The sequence below is a fragment of the Crocuta crocuta genome, unplaced genomic scaffold (assembly GCF_008692635.1).
Source record: "Crocuta crocuta isolate KB4526 unplaced genomic scaffold, BGI_CrCroc_1.0 scaffold299, whole genome shotgun sequence".
NCBI lineage: Eukaryota > Metazoa > Chordata > Mammalia > Carnivora > Hyaenidae > Crocuta > Crocuta crocuta.
In genome coordinates, this window is record NW_027532747.1 from 6,047,854 (window position 1) to 6,070,353 (window position 22,500).

Below are 22,500 nucleotides of genomic sequence, written 5' to 3' on the forward strand. Positions count from 1 at the left end.
TCCATCAGGGTTCTTGGGCGACCAGGGACACTGCCGATGACCAGTAATATTTTGAAATGATTTCCCCCCCCGTCCCCAACCCAGCAGGTCTCAACAGGGTTTAAAGTATTTAGCAAACCATGTTGTAAACAGATGTGCCATCACCCAGGCTTAGCTGTTCCATTTATAGAGCACACAGTGGACTTAGCCTAAATTCTCAAGGGCCCTCAGAGTTTTGGAATGGTAAATGAGCATCAGCTTCTACTTAGTCAATGCTACGTTAGCTGCTAACAAGTCAACCCATCCTTTGAACCCAGGCATTGACTTCTCTCTAGCTATCAGTCCTAGAAGCCACCTTCTTCCAGTAGAAGGCTGTTTCATTTACATGGACAATGTTTAGTGTGGCCACCTTCATTAATTAGCTTTGCTAGATCTTCTAGACAGCTTGCTTTGATCTGTACTTTTGCTGTGGAGACCATGTCTTTCCTCAACCCTCCTGACCAACCTCTACCAGCTTTGAACTTCTCTTCTGCGGCTTCCTCACCTCCCCCACCCTTCATAGAACTGAAGAATTAAGGCCTTGCTCTGGATGAGGGTTTCTGGTATAAGGGAATGTTGTGGTTGGCTGATCTTCTGTAGACCACTACAGTTTCCTCCACATGAGCCATGAGGCTGTTTTGCTTTATCATTCGTGTGTTCACCAGAGCAGCACAATCAGTTTCCTTCAAGAACTTCCCCTTTGCATTTACATCACCGCTACCCAGTGCAAGAGGCCTCGCTTTTGGCCTACCTTGGTTTTCCACGTTTTCTTCACTAAGCATGTCTAGCTTTTGATTTAAAATGAGAGGTGTGCAATTCTTCCTTTTACGTGCACACTTAAGAAGCCATTGTGGGGGTATTAACTGGCCTAATTTCAATATTGTTGTGGCTCAGGGAATAGGGGGTGCAAGAAGACAGAGAAGGGTGGGGGGAATGGCTGGTCGCTGGAGCCATCAGAATGCAATTGATCAACAAGGTTCACCACCCTGTAATGGGCGTGCTTTGTGGCGCCCCAACGACAGTCACATCAAGGATCACTGATTACATATGACCACAACACACATACCTTTAGTTTGTGGGAACACCCCCACCCCCCCACATTACCTGTGAAGTGCAATAAAATGAGGTGTGTCCAGAGCCAGAGTTCAGGTGATGCTTGTGTCAACACAGACCGGATGGGTAGTTGGTGGAGACGGAAGACAGGGTTCTGACCCAACGCATGTTCACGGGTGGGCTGCTGAGCAAGGCCTTCCATCTGCCCACGTTTCGGCCATGCCATCCCCAAAACAAAGGGGGTGAAGGCAGAGTTCTGAAGTTCACGTGACACATGTCAGGCTCTGAGTTTCCACCCGGCTTCCCATGACAGTCAAACAGCACATCCTGTGTTTTGAACACCGGACAGGAAGTGGTGCGGTGGGCGGCGGAGGGAGCTAACATCAGGACACCATTAGTGGCTGATCTGTGGCTGGGCTGACCTGCAGCAAAGGTGGGAAGGGTGTCGTCCTGGGAAATGAGGTGGGCGGGCCCTCTCCTGTCTTCACAGTCTTACTGCCTCTTCAAGGGTCCTGGGGGTGAGCACAGCTCAGGGCAGCTCGGTGCTTTTGGGAGAGAAAGATTCTTCAGCCAGCTGAAACACCATCCACATCTTACTGAATTAGTGCATATGAAAAAAGCTGTGCTAATGAAAAACTGTGCTAATTAGTGTTAATGAAAAAAACTGTGAAAAAGTATGAAAAAAATCAAAATCATCTATCTTACCACCTAGTGATAGCCACGTGAACATTGCTGAACATTGTATTCTTCCTGTACATTTTTCAAAGAGAGATCATAGTTTTAGATCTTTTTTTCATGCAACCTAATTTTTTCCCATTGCCATTTTTTACTTTTCTTTTTTTTAAATTCACTTTTGAGAGACAGGGTGTGAGTGTGGAAGGGGCAGAGGTTGGGGGGATAGAGGATCTGAAGGGGGCTCTGTGCTGACAGCAGAGCCTGATGCATGGCTTGAACTCATGAACTGTGAGATCATGACCTGAGCCGAAGTCGGACGGTCAACGGACTAGTCACCCAAGGGCCCCTTTCTTCATTTTTAATGGCCACATATTTTCCCATCAAGAAGATGTGGCATAACAACCACTTTTTTGAGCCTTTCCAATTTTTCATTAGAGGAAATGAATATCCTTATAGTGCATCTTCTGCTAAATCATTTCCCTATGCTAGACTGCTAGGCTGTTTTTTATAAAGGCTCTATTAGGTTTCTATAAAGGTTTTCCAGCAAGGTTTCAATATATCCTCTGACACAACGTAAGAGTGCTCCTCACTAAATCCTTATTGATATGATTATATTTAAATAAGAGAAATTATTAAATTATTAGGTGAAGGGTGCCTGGGTGGCTCAGTTGGTTGAGTGTCCGACTTCAGCTCAGGTCATGATCTCACTGTTTGTGGGTTTGAGCCCTGCGTCGGGCTCTGTGCTGACAGCTAGCTCAGAGCCTGGAGACTGCTTCAGATTCTGTGTCTCCCTCTCTCTCTGACCCTCCCCTGCTCATGCTGTCTCTATCTCTCTGAGAAAAAATAAAAACATTAAAAAAATTTTTTTTTTAATTATTAGGTGAAATACATAGCTAACCCTATTTTCCTTTCTTGAATTACTGGTCAGGTTGAGTATCTTTCAAGTGCTTCCTGACCACCTGTATATTTTTTGGAGTTGTTTGATCATGTTATATGCTCACTCTTCTCCTTTTTTCCTTATTGGCTTGTAAGAGTTACTCAGAGGATTTTTCTGCTTTCCCCCTTTTTCTTTAGGGAATGAAATCAAGGCTCACTTTATCTGATTAAATTCTTTAAACAATCTAGATGAAATGGAAGTTTTAGTATCTGTATAGCTTTATTAATGTCTTCCCTCTGTTCCTCTTTCATAATAATATAAAGAGCAAATCACTTCACAGCAAAATGTAACAACATGGAATTTAAAAATGGATGCAGAGTCTCCTGGAACCAGCCATGTATCACAAAACGAACAATGTCAACTTTTGAACATACAATCACTTTTGTTCATACTTAGCTCAAAGTGAGTAAACAGAATTTTATTCAAACTTTACAAATATCCTTTACATTTATTTAGCCTGAGAGTGAGCGTGAGAAAACCCGACTTGCAGTTGGACTTCACTGCCCAAACAGTTAGCATCGGAAAATAAAGTTGTGAGGGAATAGGCATTTAGCAAACGCAGTTAAAGCCTTGCAATGAACTCTGACGATGAATACTGATACAAACCAAACTTCAACCTGCTCTACATGATCTTCAGGGCCTAAAGGGTACCTATTACCAAATAAGGATGAAAAAAAGGTCTGCAGATGACGAATTATGAAGGTGGGTCCAGAGGCAGAATTTAGTTCAACATTTCTACAGCTGCTGCTTTAGACTACTACTAAAAAACCGACTCCCCAATCCTTAGGATTCAACGTGTACTTGAAAACATGTAGCAGCATGGTACAGTTTAGTTTTATAAATATTAGTGCCTGTAATAAAATATAAAAACAAAGTCTCCCTCTTTTAAGTTTCTGAATGCTCCATTCATCCTTTGGGTTTCAAACCCATACAATGCACTCACATTACACTGCAGATTCGGCCTGGAGACGGAACACTGTGCGTCTGTTGGGGAAGTGGGGGAGTGGCAGGAATGCCAGAGCACGACTTTATAGAAAGTAAACGTAGAAGCAAAAATACTTTCTGAATATATACTGTACATTATGTAAACAAACATTCATAGGAAGAGTCAACACAGGCCAAAATATTGTTTTCTGCGAAATCAGAATCTTCTTCCTTTTAAATCACACGCACACACTGAAGATGTTTTTTGTTAAGAAAAATGGAGCCTGTTCCCATATTTGCTTATGTGCTTCAATATCTTGGAAATAAGTAATTATTACATTCATTTGCTAACGGTCTGTCCTTTTAGTTGGCTGCCTGTTGCAAACAAGGAATACAGAACTGTCACTTCAGTACCTGTTTTCCTTTTAATACTAGCTAAGTTATATATAGAGTTAAATTCATCTGTATCGGTCCATATTCATAATATAAATAGATTAAGTGAAGCAGAGAATTTCAAAATTTGTGCCGGGGGGGAAACTAGTTGATCATTTGTTTCCAGTAAGGCTAGTAGCAAAATAATTACTACAAAGTCAGTCCAAGCTAGTAGTAAACCCCTGATTTAGCAAGCTGAATCAAAGTCTGAAGTTAGGTCATTTTAATTCCTGTAGATTACTGTGCAATTCTAGAATTTCCTACGTAAAAGACAGTGCTGGCGGCATTGACGTCCTGTGATAACAGAATGAAATACTGACTAGGTTTTGAGACGCAGCTACTCTATGAAGGAATGTGAAGGTCTTAGTCATGGTGTCCCAGCAATGCCCTCAGGATTCCCTTAATGAATCCGGAACTAAGAAAGAGAATCCATTAGTCAATAATATTATGAGTCAAAAGCCTAAATGTGAAGCAAGAAATGACAGACCTAAAACCAAAGATGCATTTCCTACTATAACAATACGTAAGGATGTCAAAGCTTTAGGTCAATGTTTTATACCAGCACAGCCCCCTCAAGAAGGAAAGAGCTTAGTCATGACTGTCCATCCCGTTTCAAAGCTTCCAGTCTTTGAAGGAGTGCGTTTCCAAATGCTTCCCAGTAGGCAGGGCTCAGTGTGTCCAGCAAAGAGTAGACTGTTTCATGATAGGGAGTGTGCAAGTGATCATCCACTTGGTCAAAAGCATAGCCTACCACCTACAAGAGAAATGCAACAGTGAATTTAAGGACCAGACGTCATCTTGGTACAGAAAGCAAAAACCAAGTATTTATATGGGCCATTCTGTAGCAACACGATTTCTCCATCAATAGTCAGAACCTGCAGATTTCTTTTTTGTTTTCTTTTATCTTGAGAGGCAGAGACAGTGTGATGGGGGAGGGGCAGAGAGAGAATCCCAAGCAGGCTCCACACTGTCAGTGCAGAGCCTGATGTAGGGCTTGATCTCACGAAACCGTGAGATCATGAGCTGAGCTGAAACCAAGAGTTGGATGCTTAACCGACTGAGCTCCCCAGGGGCCCCTAGAATCTGCTTATTTCTAACCATTCTGAAACACAGGACCACCACCAGCAAAATGCCCTCTTTATCATTCTTTTCTCAAAATGTGAAAGTTTAATTTATCTACTCCTGATCCTATCGGGAACAGAAAAAGGAATGTAGAAAGTGATACAGGACCAGTGTTTCACTTTCATGGACTGAAAAGTGCTTCTATTTAATCCCACGTATATTAAGGTTCACTAATTAAAGGCACATAATAGATAACATATTATCAGTCCATATTTTAAAGATTCAAAAAATTATTTTTTACCTTTTACTTTTTAAACATTTTTTGGAAGATCCTATTTTTAAGCAATCTCTATACCCAACGTGCGGCTCGAACTCACAAGCCTGAGATCAAGAGTCATATATTTTTTTGAAGCAACCTCTACAGCCATTGTGGGGCTCGAACTCACAGTCTGAGATCAAGAGTCGCACGCAAATGAGTGAGCCACGTGCCCTATCAGTCCACATTTTCATCCTTCTTTATTTGGACTCTTTTTTTTTTTTTTAAGTGTTTATTTATTTTGAGAGAGAGAGAAAGAGGAGGGGCAGAGACAGAAAGGGAGAGAAAGAAACCCAAGCAGGCTCTGCACCATCAGCACAGAGCCCAACTTGGGGCTTGATCTTATGAACTGTGAGATCATGACCTGAGCCAAGACCAAGAGTTGGATGCTTAACCAACTGAGCCGCCCAGGTGCCCCTATTTGCCCCTATTTACTTTTTGTAAAGAGTTCTAAAAGTTGTTGATAGTTTTAATCCTGCTTTATAATTAGTTAAGTTACTAACAACGTTACAAACATGTTACTTATGTGCCAGGGAAACAAGTGCTCAGGTAGAAGTGGTGCTATTCTGTGCGCGTGTTTTCTTTAACACGAGAGCTTTTTCCCCCAATGAAATGAACGCTGGTTCACCAGCACAGTGTAGGGTGAAATTGGTTTTTGTTGACTTGACTAAAGCTCGTGAATTCCATATATAAACTCTAATTTTTTTATGACATCTATTCAAGTCATAGAAGATGCGAGTTTATGTTAGAAGTGGCCTTGTCGCTGCTTTAAATGAAAAGCAGAGGCAGAGATCTACAGACGACGCGTCCCCCCTCTGCAGAGCCATGGTGTGCTGCGGCACCTTCTACTTCTGTGCGCCCCTCTCTTCCGTGCTGGACTGTAGTCTTACTAGCGGATGGGGATCATGTCTTACTCATGGTCTGATTTCCAATGCCTGACACAGGACAGTTGCTCAGCAAGTTAACTGAGACTGCAGAAGCAAGTATTTGAATACCCATGTGCCAGGTTTTTAAGGATTCTAGACCTTTCTGCAAGCTGTTCATATAATCATCCCCCAAATCCTCTTTAGTTTTCTTTCTTTCTTTCTCCCCCCCCCCCCCGCCCCCCGCCTCAGTCTTTAGGTTATAGATAAAGCAGCAATGACTCAGAGAAGAAGAATGGCTCGCCCAAGGTCACTCAAATTCACACTGGGTTCAGACTCTGATCAGAATCCTTCCTATCTTCACACGGCCACCTCAGAATTAATCCATGTAAGATGGAATTAATTTATGCAGGGTCATTTATCTCTATTTTTGATTTGCCTATTTCTTTCTATTTTTTTTCTAAGTGTATTTATTTACTGAGCGAGCGAGCATGTGAGCAGGGGAGGGGCAGAGAGAGAGGGAGAGAGAATCCCAAGCAGTCTCCAATACAGATCTCAATCCCTGGGATCACGACCTGAGCCGAAATCAGGAGTCAGATGCTCAACAGCCTGAGCTGCCCAGGCGCCCCTGAAGACACATTTGATAAGAGGTGGGAAAAGATCCTCTTAACACAATGGTAGAGAGGATGCCTAGTTCTGGTGGACATATTTAGCTACAGACAAGAAGTAAGTTTGGGGGCGATGATCAAAACAAAGTCACACTCTGCAAATCAAATGGTTTTTCTTTTTCAAAAAAGCCCAATTTCCCCATGTTGACTGACAGACTTTAGGAGGAGTAAGAACTCCTAGGGAAAAAGGTTTCCTTACAAAAATCCTGGAGCTGCCTGAGTAGTCTGTTAACACTCCTCTTGCTCCCCAACCCCTGACGTGGTAAAGACAGGAGGAATTTTTTCTTTCCTAAACAGAAAGGCGGCTTACCCTGAGTCCTGCTTCTGTGAGCTCCAAGCAGTATCTGTTCCTCTCTCTTGTCTCCACGTTGATGTAGGCCACGTCATCGGCACAGCGCAAGGTTTTCGAGACAAACATGTTGTTAACAGCAAAGAGAACATCGTTCACGACTGCTTCGGCTTCTAGCTTCATGTCTTTCATGTCAGCTTCTTCAAAACCATTAAGCTCTGCATCCTCCTCAAATCCTGACATGCTGCTTAGCTCCATGGGATTACAGCCCGTTTCCATTCTGCAAAGAAGAGGACGTAAAACATGTCTATTGACAGACATTCCAAATATTACTCATCTGGGTCCGACTTCGGCTCAGATCATGTTCTCACGGTTCGTGGGTTCGAGCCCTGCGTGGGGCTCTGTGCTGACGGCTCGGAGCCTGGAACCTGCTTCCGATTCTGTGTCTCCCTCTCTCTGCCCCTCCCCTGTTCATGCTCTGTCTCTCAAAAATGAATAAGCCTTAAAGAAAAATTAAAACCATTTTTGATTGTTTTTCACAGACATGTACAGATTTTCAAAAAAAGATCTAAGTTTTCCACCCCTACCCCGAAGGTGAATTCCCATGGTGATGCTAATTTAGAATATGAGCTTTTAGCTATTGCAAACAATGTCTCAGTAAAAATCCTAGTACATTCTTCTTTCTAATGGGTAATTATTTTTCTAGCTCAGAGGTTTAAAATTGGAATTGCTGAGTCAAAGGGTATGCCCATTATAATTTTCAACAGATACTGCTGATTCACCTTCAAAAAAAATAAAAAAATAAAAAGGCTTGACAGATCTATACTCTGCGAATAGAATATGAGGGACTATACTCTTTTTCACTACCCTCTTTACAATCATTTCTAATATTTACCCATTTGAGAGGCAGAATGATGCCTCACTGTTTGAGTATGTATTGTTTTGATGAAACATCTTTTTGGATATTTACAGGGTATTCTTAGTTCCAAGATCATACAGCTGTAAAAAACAGAAATGGAAATGAACTCCAATCATCTGAAATCAGAATTCAAATTCCGATCTACTACAGTACACTACTCTCGGTGGCTCCTTTCATGACTTCTGGATTGGGGTTTTGCTTAAGAAGGCCTTCCCCATCTGATGATTATATTTTAAAAAGTTCTTAAGCTGTTTTCTGAGTTCTCATTCTCTGTATACACAGTTAACTCTCTGTTACAGCTGGAATTTCTTTTGGTGTAGCTTTATTTTTGAAATGGACAGCTTACTGCCCTGATAACATTTATTGAATGACTCATGTTATCACTACTTCTTTGAACTGATCCAAAGATTATAGTTTGAAAAATATTATTTCTCAGGCTGACTCAATCCAACATCACTGCCAGGCTGCTATGTGGCTGTAGCTTCTCTTCTGTGACTGGGGTGGCAGGTGAGTATTCTTAAAATTTGAATTGTACGAATGAGGAAAGTTCATGAGTGTCAGATTGCATTGGAAGGTAGGGAAGCTTCTTCAGAAGAAAATACGGTTTCTTTTTACCCACAGGATTTAAAAGTCAGTTAAGATTTCATTTCTCTGAACTAGCATCCATTGTCCTTAATATAGTATGACTCTTCAACTGGTTTTGAACATTTATATAATTTTTCTACTTTCTTAAAAATTCCATCTCTTTCTCTACAGGTACCTCAATTACGGATGTCAGACATAATAATCATTACATAAAAAAGATATTTATATGAGAAAGCTTGGCAAGCTTTTAAAGCAAGAGTCTAATTCATTGCAATTAGGACTTTAGTGTTGGAGAAAGAAAGACGAAGAACCCAACACCAGAATGGAAGACAGCCTCACAGGTCAGTAAAGTTAGTCATCAAACTGTTATGTAATAATTAGCACCAATGGACAAAAAAGAGACAACTTTCTTAACTGCAACCTTTTAGAAGAGTTTCTCCTAAAATGTCTACATGATGCATAAAATAGACACACTCAGAACTTCTGGTGATGATATATATACGTGAAAACGATACATTTTAGTATTGAAGCAGTATTCAAGATATTACAATCTATCTTTTGTTGCTTATAACAGGTTCTTGCTTATGATCGATACCCTTTCCCTTTCCTAATAGCACCCAGATTTTCTAAGGGGGATCGCAACACCTCCTTCCCCTACCGAGTCAAGTAACCAAACAACGTGAGATTGACTCCAGTCCTGGCTAAAGACTGTCCCAATCAACATACGAATTCTTCCCAGTCACTTTGATCCAGAACAGTTTGAGTGCACAGCCCACTGTTCCCGGTGGCCTTCTCGAGATGGGGAAACTATCCCAAGCAGGATCTTGACAATGAGGAGGAACAGAGCTAAGAGATACATAGGGAAATAGAGCTAAAGTCCTGACAGCTGTCCAACCTTCACAGTTTTCAGTTACTGAAACCAACAATTTCCCATTCTTTAACTGAAAGCCTAACTGATTTAGAAGCCTACCCAAAATGAAAAGCAGTGATTGTTCTAGCTCTTCAACAGTTTTTTATTTTTATTTTTTATTTATTTGGGGGGGGGGGGGAGGGGCAGAGAGAGACAGAGAAAGAGAATCCCAAGCAGGCTCCATGCTAAGCCTGGACGTGGGGCTGATGTGGGACTTCCCACGAATCATGAGCTCATGACCTGAGCTGAAATCAGAAGTTGGACGCTTAACTGACTGAACCACCCAGGTGGCCCTACCTCTTCAACAGTTTTATAAAAGTATAGAGATTTTAAAACTGGAGCTCTGGGGTCTTCAGATGGAGTCTTGCAAGCCTTGCATTAGGCTCTGCATTGATAACATGGAGCCTGCTTGAGATTCTCTCTCTTCCTCTCTTTTTGTTCCCACCTTGCACATGCATGTGCGTGATCTCTCTCTCTCTCAAAATAAATAAACTTTGGAGCGTCTGGGTGGCTCAGTTGGTTGAGCATCCGACTTCAGTTCAGGTCATGATCTCACAGTCCATGGATTTGAGCCCCACGTTGGGCTCTGTGCTAACAGCTCAGAGCCTGGAGCCTGCTTTGGATTCTGTGTCTTCCTCTCTCTCTGCTCCTCCCCCACTCACTCTCTGTCTCTCAAAATAAAATAAAGATATAAAAAAATTTTAAAAAAATAAATAAACTTAAAAAAATAAAAAATTGAACTGATATTTTGGTGCCTGTCATGGCCAAAGTGCTTAACAAAAGCTCTGTAAAATGAATCAGTATGTGTCCGCATTAGTTTCCTATTGCTAATGTTAACAAGTTACTGCAAACCCAGTGGCTTAAAACAACACAAATTTATTTTCCTATAATTCTTGAAGAGAGAAATCTAAAATCCAAGTATCAGCAGGGCTGCAATACTTCTGGAACCTTCCGAGGAGAATCTGTTTCCTTCCTTGCTTTTTCTAGCTTCTAGAAGTTGCCTGTATTCCTTGGCTCATGGTCCCTTCCTCTACCTTCAAAGCACATCGCTCCACCTTCTGGTTCTGCGGTAACACCTTCTTTTTCTGACTCCTGACATGGGCGCCCCTTACCAGGAGCCTTGTACTTATACCGGGCCTACCTGGACAGCCCAGGATATGTCCCGGGCCCAAGGGCCTAAAGTTAATCAAACCTGCAAAGCTCCTCTTATCATATATTCAGTTTCCAGGGATTACAACATGGACATCTTTGGGGGCCACTGTTCTCTCTACCACAGTGTCTGTACCCGATGAGCAGGAAAGGAGTATGAAGATAGTCCAAGAGACTTCATTCCCTGACTTTCTTTTTTTGGAAGTTATAATTTATTTTTAATATACACATTGGATGGACAGTGTGAAATACTAGGCAGTTTACACAGTTCTCTTAAAAGAAGGCTCAGAGCTCTTGCCAAGCTTAGTGTTTTCTTTGGAAAGGTTCCTTAATTATAGTTTCACTCTTTGTATCCTGTAACTCCAGTACCGTGATCACAGGAAAATACTGGCGATGCAGTTTCAACTAAAGGAACCATCTCAAGGCTGGCAAGGGGTTTATAAGTTATTCTGGATCAAGAGCTCTCTCCAACTACTGGATTCTGGATGGCGAATGGCCTATCCAAATAGATCCTCACGTGAGGGGATAGAACGCAGAGGCAAAAAACATGAAGTCAGCGGGTGGTGACAGTGTGGGAGCTACAGCATAGACCACGGAGCGACGGGGTGGCTTTATCACTGGGACTCTAAGGAAATGGTTTCTACATTTCTGATTATGCATTCCTGTAACTAAAAATACTCTGAGCAGACACCCTGTTTGTTATATGTATACTTATGTACGTATTCTACAATTAAAATATTAAAAACACATAAATATGAATTTAAACAGGGGAAGGTAAAATAGGAACTGTAAACTATTTTCTCTTACTTCTCAGTGGATTATCCTGTGCACCTGGCTGTGGGGGCCTGCGCCACAGAGGATGAGGTAATGCATGTCCATTTTGGGGAAGGGACGCTACTAAGATCACTCTTCACCTTAGAGCCACAGTCTGGTTACCAGAATGGCTCTCATCAATATGAATCTGGTAAAAACCTTTGGTTTCCCTTTCTGCGGGCAAGGCAATTTATCATCATGTAGCAATTCTAGACCCAAAAGAACTTTGTGCAATGACAGAAACCATCCCTTATCAGTAGGATACAGCGGCTATCAGCAAATTTGGTTAGAGCGACTGAGGAACTGAATTTCAAATTTATTTAATTTGCATTCATCTAAGTTTAAATAGTGAGTGGCTCCTGTAGCAGAAAGAATAGGTATAGACCTTTGTGAATACTCATGGATAACATGATTCACATGACGATGAACTGAATTTATATTATGGCTGAAAAAAACCCAGTAGATACAAGAGTACTAAATTAAACTTATTTTATATAGGAGAAGCAAGATTGAGAAATACATGTTAGAAAAAATATTTTGAATCTTAGCTACTCTATGGAGGATAATTAACCATCTTATTTCTTTTTTTATTTAAAAAATTTTTTAATGTTTTTTTAAAAAATTTATTTCTGAGATAGAGGGAGAGAGAGAGAGAGAGAGAGAGAGAGAGAGAGAGAGCATGAGCAGGGGGGGGAGAGAGAGAGAGAGACAGCATGAGCAGGGGAGGGTCAGAGAGAGAGGGAAATACAGAATCTGAAACAGGCTCCAGGCTCTGAGCTGGCTGTCAGCACAGAGCCCGACATGGGGCTTGAACCCACGAACCATGAGATCATGACCTGAGCCAAAGTTAGACGCTTAACCGACTGAGCCACCCAGGCGCCCCTAACTACTTTGTTTCAAATGGAAAAAAGTAATAGATTATTTCTTATGTTTTGTGATCTTGTCAATTTGGATTCTAAGTTTATTAATCAAGTATCATAATTCACTGTGCATCTATATGTAATCCAGCGTTTTTCTAAGCATCAGAATACTAATTAAATGTGTCTACTGGTAGCTTACAGCTTAATCTGGGAAATCAGACAAGCACATGAAATACGTACATAAATATTAACACTATGCACATGCATCATAATTATAACCTAAGAAATATACTTAATTGTGAGTGGCAGATAATTAGAGAAAGCAATGATATGTTTTTGTCCTACTACAAACTTACCACTAAACTCGGATGAACTTGGGCTGGCCATGTAACCTCACTGGACTCATGGTTTTCTCACCTATAAAATAAGGGGAATAGACAAGAAATTCTTTACTGCTCTTGAGAGCTCTGACATTCTGTGATCTATGATATAATTGTCAGTTATGATGGGGCTTGACTTTGACTCATGGAACAGGTCAGTCAAAACTGGTCTTGAATGAGCACGGATGAAGTTATGGGTAAAGCAGAAAGGACTTGAGAGCTGTGAAGAATTCTTCATAGGGAGCAGAGCATAAGCAAAAGTCGGCATGGGGTGTGGCAGGAATTCTAAGGAGACTAGCCTAACTAGTCTAATACAAGGTCAATGTTAGGAGGTTAATACACGCAGATGGCCCAATTTGGAGGGTGCTGAAACCCAGATAGGAAAATTTGATTTTGATATAATAGCTTTAAGCTCCTAAGAATGGTAAAAATGTCTTTACATTTAAAGTGGCTTTCTTGGGGCACCTGGGTGGCTTAGTCGGTTAAGCGTCCGACTTTTGCTTAGGTCATGATCTCGCGGTTCGTGGGTTCGAGCCCTGCGTCGGGCTCTGTGCTGACTGCCAGCTCAGAGCCTGGAGCCTGTTTCGGAGTCTGTGATTCCTTCTCTCTCTGACCCTCCCCTGCTCACGCTGTCTCTCTCTCTCTCTCCTAGAAATAAATAAAACATTTTAAAAAATAAAAAAAAAATAATAAAGTGGCTTTCTTTTAGGCAGCATATAATTTGGTCCTTTTTTTAATGCAATCTGACAATCTCTACCTCTTAATTGCAGTGTTTAGACCATATACATTTAACATTACTATAATTATTGATATGGTTATTATCTATCTCATTTGTTTTCTCTTTATGCCATCTGTACTCTCTCCCTTTTCCTTATTTTTCTGCCTACTTTTAGACTGACCACTTTTTAGGACTCTATTTTATATCCTTTGGTGGCTTGAGAACTAGAACTCTTTGTTATGTGTTTTTAGTGGGTGCTTTAGTTTATACTATACATCTTTAGTTGTCATCATCTACCTCAACCTTGAAGTGATATACCACTTCATGTAGAATATAAGTACTTTACAAGAGTATACTATGTAGCCTTTGTGCAACTTCTACATGTTTGAAACTTTATAATGATACTTTAAACTACTTTTGTTTTAAACAGTTGATAATTTTTCAGAGATTTAAGTAATAAGGAAAAAGTATTTTATATTTAACCATATAGTTACTACCTCTGGTGTTCCACATTCTTTCCTGTTTATCTACATTTGCATGTGATCTGTATCATATTCCTCTGCCTGATAGATTTCCTTTAACAGTTCCTGTAGTGCACATCTGCTGTTGATGAAATCTTTGAGCTTTTGTGTATCTACACAAGTCTTCCTTTCACCTTCATTTTTGAAAGACGGTTTTGCTGGGTAGAGAATCCTAGGTTAATAGGGGTTTTCCCCCCTTTCAAGACTTTAAAGACATTTCTCGACTATTTTCTTGCTTACATGGTTTCCTAGGAGAAATCTGATATCATGTTATCTCTGCTCCTCTTGGTGTAGTTTTCCTCGTTTCTTTTGCTTGGGGTTCTCTGAGTCTCTTCCATCTGTGGGTTTATACAGTTTTTAACAAATTTGGAAAAATCTGGGACTTCTTTAAGTTTTTATTTGAGAGAGTGTGAGCATGCACGAGTGGGGGAAGGGCAGAGAGGGAGGGAGACAGAGAATCCCAAGCAGGCTCTGCACCGTCAGGGCAGAGTCCGACACAGGGTTTGAGCTCACAGATCATGAGATGGTACCTGAGCTAAAACCGAGAGTGGGATGTTCAACCGACTGAGCCACCTTGGCGCCCTGTGGCCATCATTTCTTCAAACACTGACCTGTTCCTCCTCTCTCTGGGGATTCCACAATTTAATGAACATTAGTCTAAGTAAAGTTGTCCTACTCCGTTTTTCAATGTTTTTAGTCTCTTTCTCTTTGTGCTTCACTTTGAATAGCTTCTGTTGCTATGTCTTCAAATTCACTAATCTTTTCTTTTGCTGTACCTAATCTCTTCAACTTGAGTCTTAAAAAAAACATATTTTCCATGTCTGTACTTAATTTGCTCAGTCTTTAGCTTTTTAAACATACAAAATAGCGTTTTAATGTCCTTGTCTACTAATTTGCAATTTCTGGGTTAATTTCAATTTGTAGATTTTCTTACTATAGGTCGTATACTGCTGCTTTGCATGCCTGGTAATTTACTGGATGCCAGACAATGTGTATTTTACCTTGTACAGTCTTGGCTATTTTAATACTCCTATAATTATTACTAAGCATTCTTCTGGAATATAGTTGTCTGGAAACAGCTTGATCCTTTGGCATCTTGCTTTTAGACTTTTTAAGGCAGTATCAAAGCTATACTTCATTTCTGGTTAATTCTGACCCAACTGTAGAGTCAAAAACCTTCCCAAAAATTCTGATGTCCTATGGATTATGAGGTTTTCCATTTTGGGTGATAGGAACAGGAGCACTCCCAGCCCTGTTTGAGTTCTGAAAAGTCCTCAAGTTCTTTTGGGTGGTTTCCTCACACCTACGTGTTGATCAGTATTCAGCTTCAGCCAGAAGGAGGATCCTCCGTATATTTCCACAGCTCTTGCTTTCCGCGAAGCTCTTTACTTTCTAGTACTCTCTGCTAGTTTGGCTTGGCCTTTCTGAACTCCTCAGTCCATATCCTCAATTCAGGGAGACTACTGGGCTCTACATGGGTTTCTTCTCCTGGTAACATGCCTAGAAATTCTCTCGAGGCAATATGCTGCGGCAATGGGCTCACCTCATTTGTATCTTGCCTCTCAGGGATCAGTGTCCTTCACTGTATGATCCCCAAACTCTTAAAAGTCTTTTTTCTCCCATATATTTTTGCCCATTTTCTTATCGTTTCAGACGGAAGGGGAAATCTGGGCCCTGTCCCTCCGCCTTTGCCAGGAGTGCAGATCCCAGTAGCCAGTATTGAGCTAACTTTGTGATCTTATTTCTCAGTTTTTCCTTCAGTGATTTTGGACTCTCCCATATATATATATTAATATTTAAGTAATCTCTATACTCAACACGGGACTCAAACTCATGACCCCAAGGTCAAGAGTTGTATTGTCCACCAAGCCAACCAGGCACCCCTTTCCCGTATTACTTTGATGAACTTTACCACCTTGCCAGTTCATTAATGAATTAAATATATTAAAAAATTTTGAGTATAGCTCACACACAATGTTAGTCTCAGGTGTATACCTTACTGATTTGACAAGTTCGTACCTTGTGCTGTGTTCACCACAAGTATGCCTACCGTCTGTCCTGTTACGTAGCTATTACAACATCATTAACTGTATTCCTTAGGCTGTGTCTTCTATTCTCATGACTCACTCCATGGAGTTAAAAACGTTTCTGACACATGCTTACTATGTTTGTATAAGACCCATGTTTCAAACTTAAAAATCATTATTCTGACACTACAGGTGACCCTTGAACAATATAGGTTTGAAATGCACAGTTCCACTTTTATGAAGATTTTTTAAACAAAGTATTGCACTGTAAATTTATTTTCTCTTCTTTATAACTTTCTTAATAACATCTTTTCTCTACTTTATTGATAAAAATACTGCACATAAATGCATGTAACATACAAAATAGATGTTTACTGACAGTTCATATCATTGGTACAACTTCAGGTCAACAGTAGGGTATCAGTTAAGAGTTTGGGGAATCAAAAGTTCTATCTGGATTTTCAACTACATAACGGTTGGTGCCTGCATTGTTCAAAGTTGAGCTGTACTTTCAGACTTTTAATTCTTCAAAATTCAGCTCAGACACATTTATTTCAGGATTCTATATCTTGATCTCAAGAGTGAATCATTACGTCCTTCTTCTGTTGCATCAGTAGTGCTGCAGGTTTTCATACTTCATTGCAAATCAGAGCCCATGATGTCTACATCACCAGCAAAGCATCTCCCATAAGGCAGGTCTTCTCTGAATATACATATATTTTTTTATTTATAATCTCTACACCCAACGTGGGGCTCGAACTCACGATTCTGAGATCGAGAGTCATGTGCTCCACTGAATGAGCCAGCCAGGTGCTTCTTTCCTGAATATTTTCTGAATAAACGAAAGAAAACATTCTAACTCTCTGCTTCTCAAGCTGGGATACTTGGCCCTGGGACAAGGGGCACACAAAGCCACAGGATAAACACTGTAGGCATTCCCCCCAAATACATGTCACTGTGATAGTAACATATTATGGAGTAGGATGCAGAATCGCCTAAGACTTTAAAGCACATGGAGGTCTTAAGCCATACCCTCTTCAGCTTATGCCTCGAGATCCCTAGAGCTTTCTTTGCTTCTGATAAAAAATATTTGAGTGAAAAGTAAAAGAAGTACCACCCTAACCTTAGAAATTAAGTCTAAAGCTTAAAATTCCAGGAACCGGGACTAGCTAGGCGTACATTAATGAGTAGAGGTGGAGGCTAGTAGAAAGGTAGCCAGTTAGTATGCAGTCAGACCTCCCCCACTCGTTAGGATACTGTGTTTTGAAAAAAGCTAAGGTAATTACTCATAGCTCTCACTCCAGCTGTTGGTATGGTTTGGGACCTTATGGTAGTGTTTTTGGAAGATGCATGAAACTGGTTATCAAGATACTGATTTCTAAGTCCTTTATTCCCAACCTCTTAATTTCTTATCTTCTAATTCTTCTGTGGCAGAAAGGAAATGTATTATGTTTGCAATCAGACAAACGTGTTCTGAAAATGTGATATGTTGGAAAGTCCAAGGCACAGAAGCAGAAACATTCTTCTTAGAGAAACCAAGCTATTGAGTAGCAACTGGTAGCTTCAGTTTCAAGAGGAACGAGAGGTTTGAATTTACCTGTTTTTCAAATAAGTGTTTTGAAAGTAAAGGTGAATAAAATTGATTAATTATAATTAGCAACGTGCAGAAATTAGCCAAAGCTAAAGCTAGTTAAATCTTTATTTTCTGTTAACACATAACATTTTATGTGTTTTCAATAGCTCTAAGATGTATGTGTGTTTTGCAATTAAAATCAGAATCATTTATAGTATTACAAATATACAGTATTTTATTTTATTAAAAATTTTAATGTTTACTTATCTTTAAAATTTTTTTAATGTTTTATTTATTTTTGAGAGAGAGAGATCATGAGTGGGAGAAGGGCAGAGAGAGAGACAGACAGACAGAATCAGAAGGAGGCTCCAGGCTCTGAGCTGTCAGCACAGAGCCCTACATGGGGCTCGAACTCATGAACCTGGAGATCATGGCTTGAGCCAAAGTCGGATGTTTAACGGCCTGAGCCACCCAGGAGCCTCACAGTATTTGTAATTCAAATAAAAATGGCCTATTTTCCCATTTATACACTGATTCATAAAATTAGTCTGCACCCCATTTCCAACAATGACAGAGACACATATATACAACTGAGTAATAACAAATCAAGCCAACAGAATTGTACCGTGCTCTTGTTGATTATGGAGAGAGCTAACAGTGAAGAAATATATGGATAGTATTAATTTGAGAAGCCTTTTAAACTGTAAGCAAGCATCAACACTATACCCCTGTAAATAACCTTTCCTTCAAAACCAGAAACTGTAAATGAAATCCTAAGAAAAGACTCAAATATCAAATGCTTAAAAAAATCCTCCTAGCATTAGGTTGTTTCCATGTAATCCTCTAGGTTACACAGAGGATTTGGTCCTATACTTAATATAAAGTACAGTATAAGCGAAAGAAAAGAAATCAATATCTAAGGAGATATAAAATAGAAAACATTTCTGCTTTCCATTTCAACTCTAAATTGGCTCTCTACCAGGTTCTGAGCAACATTCCATTGCCAGCACCTTCAAAAAATTGGAATACCTCACGGGTGCTCTCAGTTATTCTGGGAGATTTGCATCACCTTGTCTAAAGTTTCCAAAATGATTCCTTATAACATCATACATCAATTATTTAGGAACAAGCTCTTACTTCATCTGTTGGTGTTCTGGAGGATTTACGAACTGGTTATCAAGCTATTTATCCCTAAATTCTTCATTCTCTACTTCATTTAGTTGGCTTTGCTGTGTTTTGTCACAAATTTACAGCATCAAAGAGCTGAAAAAAGACTGTAGATTTGTCCTTGATGACAAAACACCGTTCCTATAGACAGCATGGCTAACAAATAGAGGCGGCATGATTTCAAGGGCAGTATTCCGAGTTCTAAGTTTCACTTTGAGAGTCTGACTTTACGGCTGACATTGCAACAATTCACAGAGGGCTAGACTGCAGTATCTTAATCATGATTGCTTTCATTTCATTTTCAGTCTAGAAAATCCTCTCGATGTGAACAAGAAGTGGCCAGGACGATGTGGTGGTTAAAGGGTCTTGAACAGGGACAGAATCTGAGTTCTACTCTGAGACTTGGGGCAAAATACTTGAATGTCTCTAGTCACACTGTTCCTTCTTCTCTAAAAGGAAGCTAACCACAGCACCTACTTAAAGGGATACCGCAAGTACTAAATGAAGGAGTATATGGTAAGTGCTTAGCATGGTGCGAAGCTCAGAAACAGTATCTGTCAATTATTATATATTAAAAAGATCGTTAAAGACCTGACCCTGAAACTCAAGCCACTTAACTCCGAGTCTGGTACTTCTTACATCACGTAAAGTGCTGCGGCTGCTGCTGTCTCGTGCAGCTCCCAGAACCACGGAACATGGGAGCCCTACGGCCAACATTCCTCTTCCCTCAAGTGCAAGTCTCAAAACAGCATTTCATCCACCTCCCTTTTGCTTCACACGTTAACGTGGATTTCTCTGAAGGATGTATGTAGCTATGGTGTGCAGCTTCTAACCTGTGACTTCAAAGCCTTTTACAGAATTCTTTTTTTTTATTAATTTTTTTTTAAATTTATTTCTAGGAGAGAGAGAGAGAGAGAGAGAGAGAGAGAGACAGCGTGAGCAGGGGAGGGTCAGAGAGAGAGGGAGTCACAGACTGAAACAGGCTCCAGGCTCTGAGCTGGCAGTCAGCACAGAGCCCGACGCGGGGCTCAAACCCATGAACCGCGAGATCATGACCTAAGCGAAAGTCGGACGCTTAGCCGAGTAAGCCACCCAGGTGCCCCCTTTTACAGAATTCTTAAAAAGTCGACAGTGTTTCTGCACTTCCCTCATTTAAATAGCACCAGGGGTTAACATTTTGTGATGCCTTCCGTCTTGTATGAAAACGCCAACATAGCACTGGGATTTAGGGTGAGTTCATACCCTATTTGAGCTAAAGATATAATAATGCTACATCCTAAGCCTTAACATTTATGCTGAATTTCTCCTAGAAAGCATAGAATGTACAAGGCAACACCCTTAACACTCAAAGGGAGCATGTAGGTTGCTGTAAAATCTTCCGATTTTTATTTTCCTTTACCGATTGAAATTTCAGGCATTCCTCAGACAGCCTGAAGGCAAGTCTATATTCCAAAGGAAGTCACCTATCATTTGGACTTGAAAGAAGTCAACTGGGGGCGCCTGAGTGGCTCAGTCAGTTGAGTGTCTGATTTTGGCTTAGGCCATGATCTCACAGTCTGTGAGTCCGAGCCCCACGTCAGGCTCTGTGCTGGCAGCTCAGAGCCTGGAGCCTGCTTCAGATTCTGTCTCCCTCCTTCTCTGCCCCTCCCCCACTCATGCTCCCTCTCCCTCTCTCTCAAAAATGAATGTTAAAAAATTTTTCAAAAAAAGAAAGAAGTCAACTGTATCCATTGACCAAAAGTCCAGTTCAAATCTTCCAAGGCCTATTCTAATTCCCAGCCAGATGAGATCCCACTTTTTCATCGCTTTGTTTATACTCCTTTGATGCCAAATATAATTATTACTCATACACATATTTTACTTATCATCTTAAAAATATACCCAGAATCTAACTGCTTCTTCCTACCTTTACCACTTCTACTCTAGTGCAAGCCACTGCCTTCTGCTGCCCGGATTACTGCAATACCTCCCTCTACCTGGTCTGGCCTTCTCTCCTTCTGTCCTCCCACGTCCACACTCCAGTTAGCAGGGACCTGTGGACACTTACGCCAGATCATGTCACTCCTCTCCTCTAACCCATTCACCCCGAGGAAAAGGCCAAACTCCTCACGGGGCTCTGTAATGCCTGCCTCCACTCCAGCCCCCAGCTTCTATTCGTCTTCGCTCGCTGCTGATGTTCCCTGATTTCGTCAAGCAAGCCCTTGCCAGGGGGTCTGAACATGCTGTTCCCCTACCCTGGGAAACAACTCTTTGGGGTAGTCCCATGCCTTGCTCCCCACTTTCTCCAAGTCTCTTAAAACATCGCCTTACTAAATAAGTCAGGCTTTCTCTTACCCCTCTACGCAAAAGTGGTAAGTCTCTTCCCTCTTCATTCTCTTTATAGCACTCTATTTTTTTTCTACAGCACTTACTGGCACATTGCATACCATACACTATTTAATTACTGTTTCCCTTCCTCTCAATAAAACGTTAAGCTCCATGAGGCCAAAGACTTAATCTGTTCACTGCTGCATCCCCAGCACCGAGAACAGTCCCTGGCATAGGGCACTCAGTAAATCAATACTTACTGAATACAGGAATGGCCCTTTCACTATACAACACAAACTCCTTGGGTTCTTTTCCACCTTTTCCACAACCTCAACTGCGGAGACCTTGATTTAATGGGCCCTTAACAGATATTTCTGAACGAATGAAGAGCCAGGGAACTGAAGTTACTGAGACTGCTTGGGGCAAGTCTACAAAGAATGAGGGGAACCAGCAATCCAAGCCGCTAAGTACAGGAGATAACCCACTGGTTCTCAAACGAAAAGGTGGTTGTGAAAAAGGGGAGCTGCTCTCATCTGTCAACATTTCGAGGCTGTCTCGGTGTTTCTAAGGCATTTGTGCAAGTTAACGCACGTATCCGTGAAATCTCCTTAAACCGTCCGTCTTAATTAAACCGGATGTATCGCGGCTCTGCTTAGGTTCGTTCCCCATTTCCAGCTCTGCTAGTGTGGGGTCTAACCCCGGGCATCGGCCTCCAGGACCCCGATTACCCGCACGCAGGCCTTTCGGGGTTGACCAAGTTCACGGCCGCCTCGGCCTCTGCATGGAGTTTCCCCCTAAATGAAGGCGGAAATACGATTGCGCAGATTCCCAGAGCAGCACAAGTACTTCACCCGGGTTTCCGCGGGGTCCGGAGGCTCTGGCAGCGGTCAGAGAGAGCAGTTCTGCCCACAGATGCCTCCCAAACTCAAGTTTCCCGGTCGCCGGTGCAGCACAGCCCGCACGAAGGCAGCGCTCGGGAAACTGCGAGCCGCTAGCCAAACTGTACCGAGGACGAGGCTTTGGAAACAATACCTGAAAGAGGCGGGGGACGCAGAACTTGCTGACAATGGGCACCGGTCAATACCGGGGGCGGGAAGGACGGGGAGATGCCGCAGCCCTCCGCTTGGGGTCCGCGGAGCTTCCAGCGCCCGTTTCCGGGGTCGGGGTCCCGGGTAACCGGACGGCCCAGGCCAAACGCACCCCCAGACCCCTGTCAACCCGGACACCGGGCCCCTTCCTCCGTCGCCCCCCACGGCCCGGCCTGCTGCGCTGCGTCCCGCTCGCAGGGCCCCTGAGCGACCCCGAGCCCCTCACGGCGACCGCCCGTCCGCATC

At 41.7% G+C, this 22,500-nt stretch overlaps 1 protein-coding gene across 2 annotated transcripts; it reads right to left on the reverse strand.

Annotated features, from left to right (window-relative positions):
• Positions 1-3,080: 3,080 nt before the first annotated feature.
• Positions 3,081-22,494, reverse strand: GSKIP (GSK3B interacting protein). 2 transcript variants are annotated; one of them, XM_077780856.1, is made up of 4 exons: positions 22,199-22,493; positions 12,830-12,890; positions 7,259-7,517; positions 3,081-4,793 (listed from the first exon to the last, which is right to left on the reverse strand). In XM_077780856.1, the coding sequence occupies exons 3-4, from the start codon at positions 7,514-7,516 to the stop codon at positions 4,632-4,634; spliced, it is 420 nt and encodes a 139-aa protein (XP_077636982.1). In that variant the 5' UTR covers position 7,517; positions 12,830-12,890; positions 22,199-22,493; the 3' UTR covers positions 3,081-4,631. The 2 variants fall into 2 exon arrangements, with proteins under 2 accessions (XP_077636982.1, XP_077636983.1); XM_077780857.1 differs by lacking the exon at positions 12,830-12,890 and having other exon boundaries at positions 22,199-22,494.
• Positions 22,495-22,500: the final 6 nt, after the last annotated feature.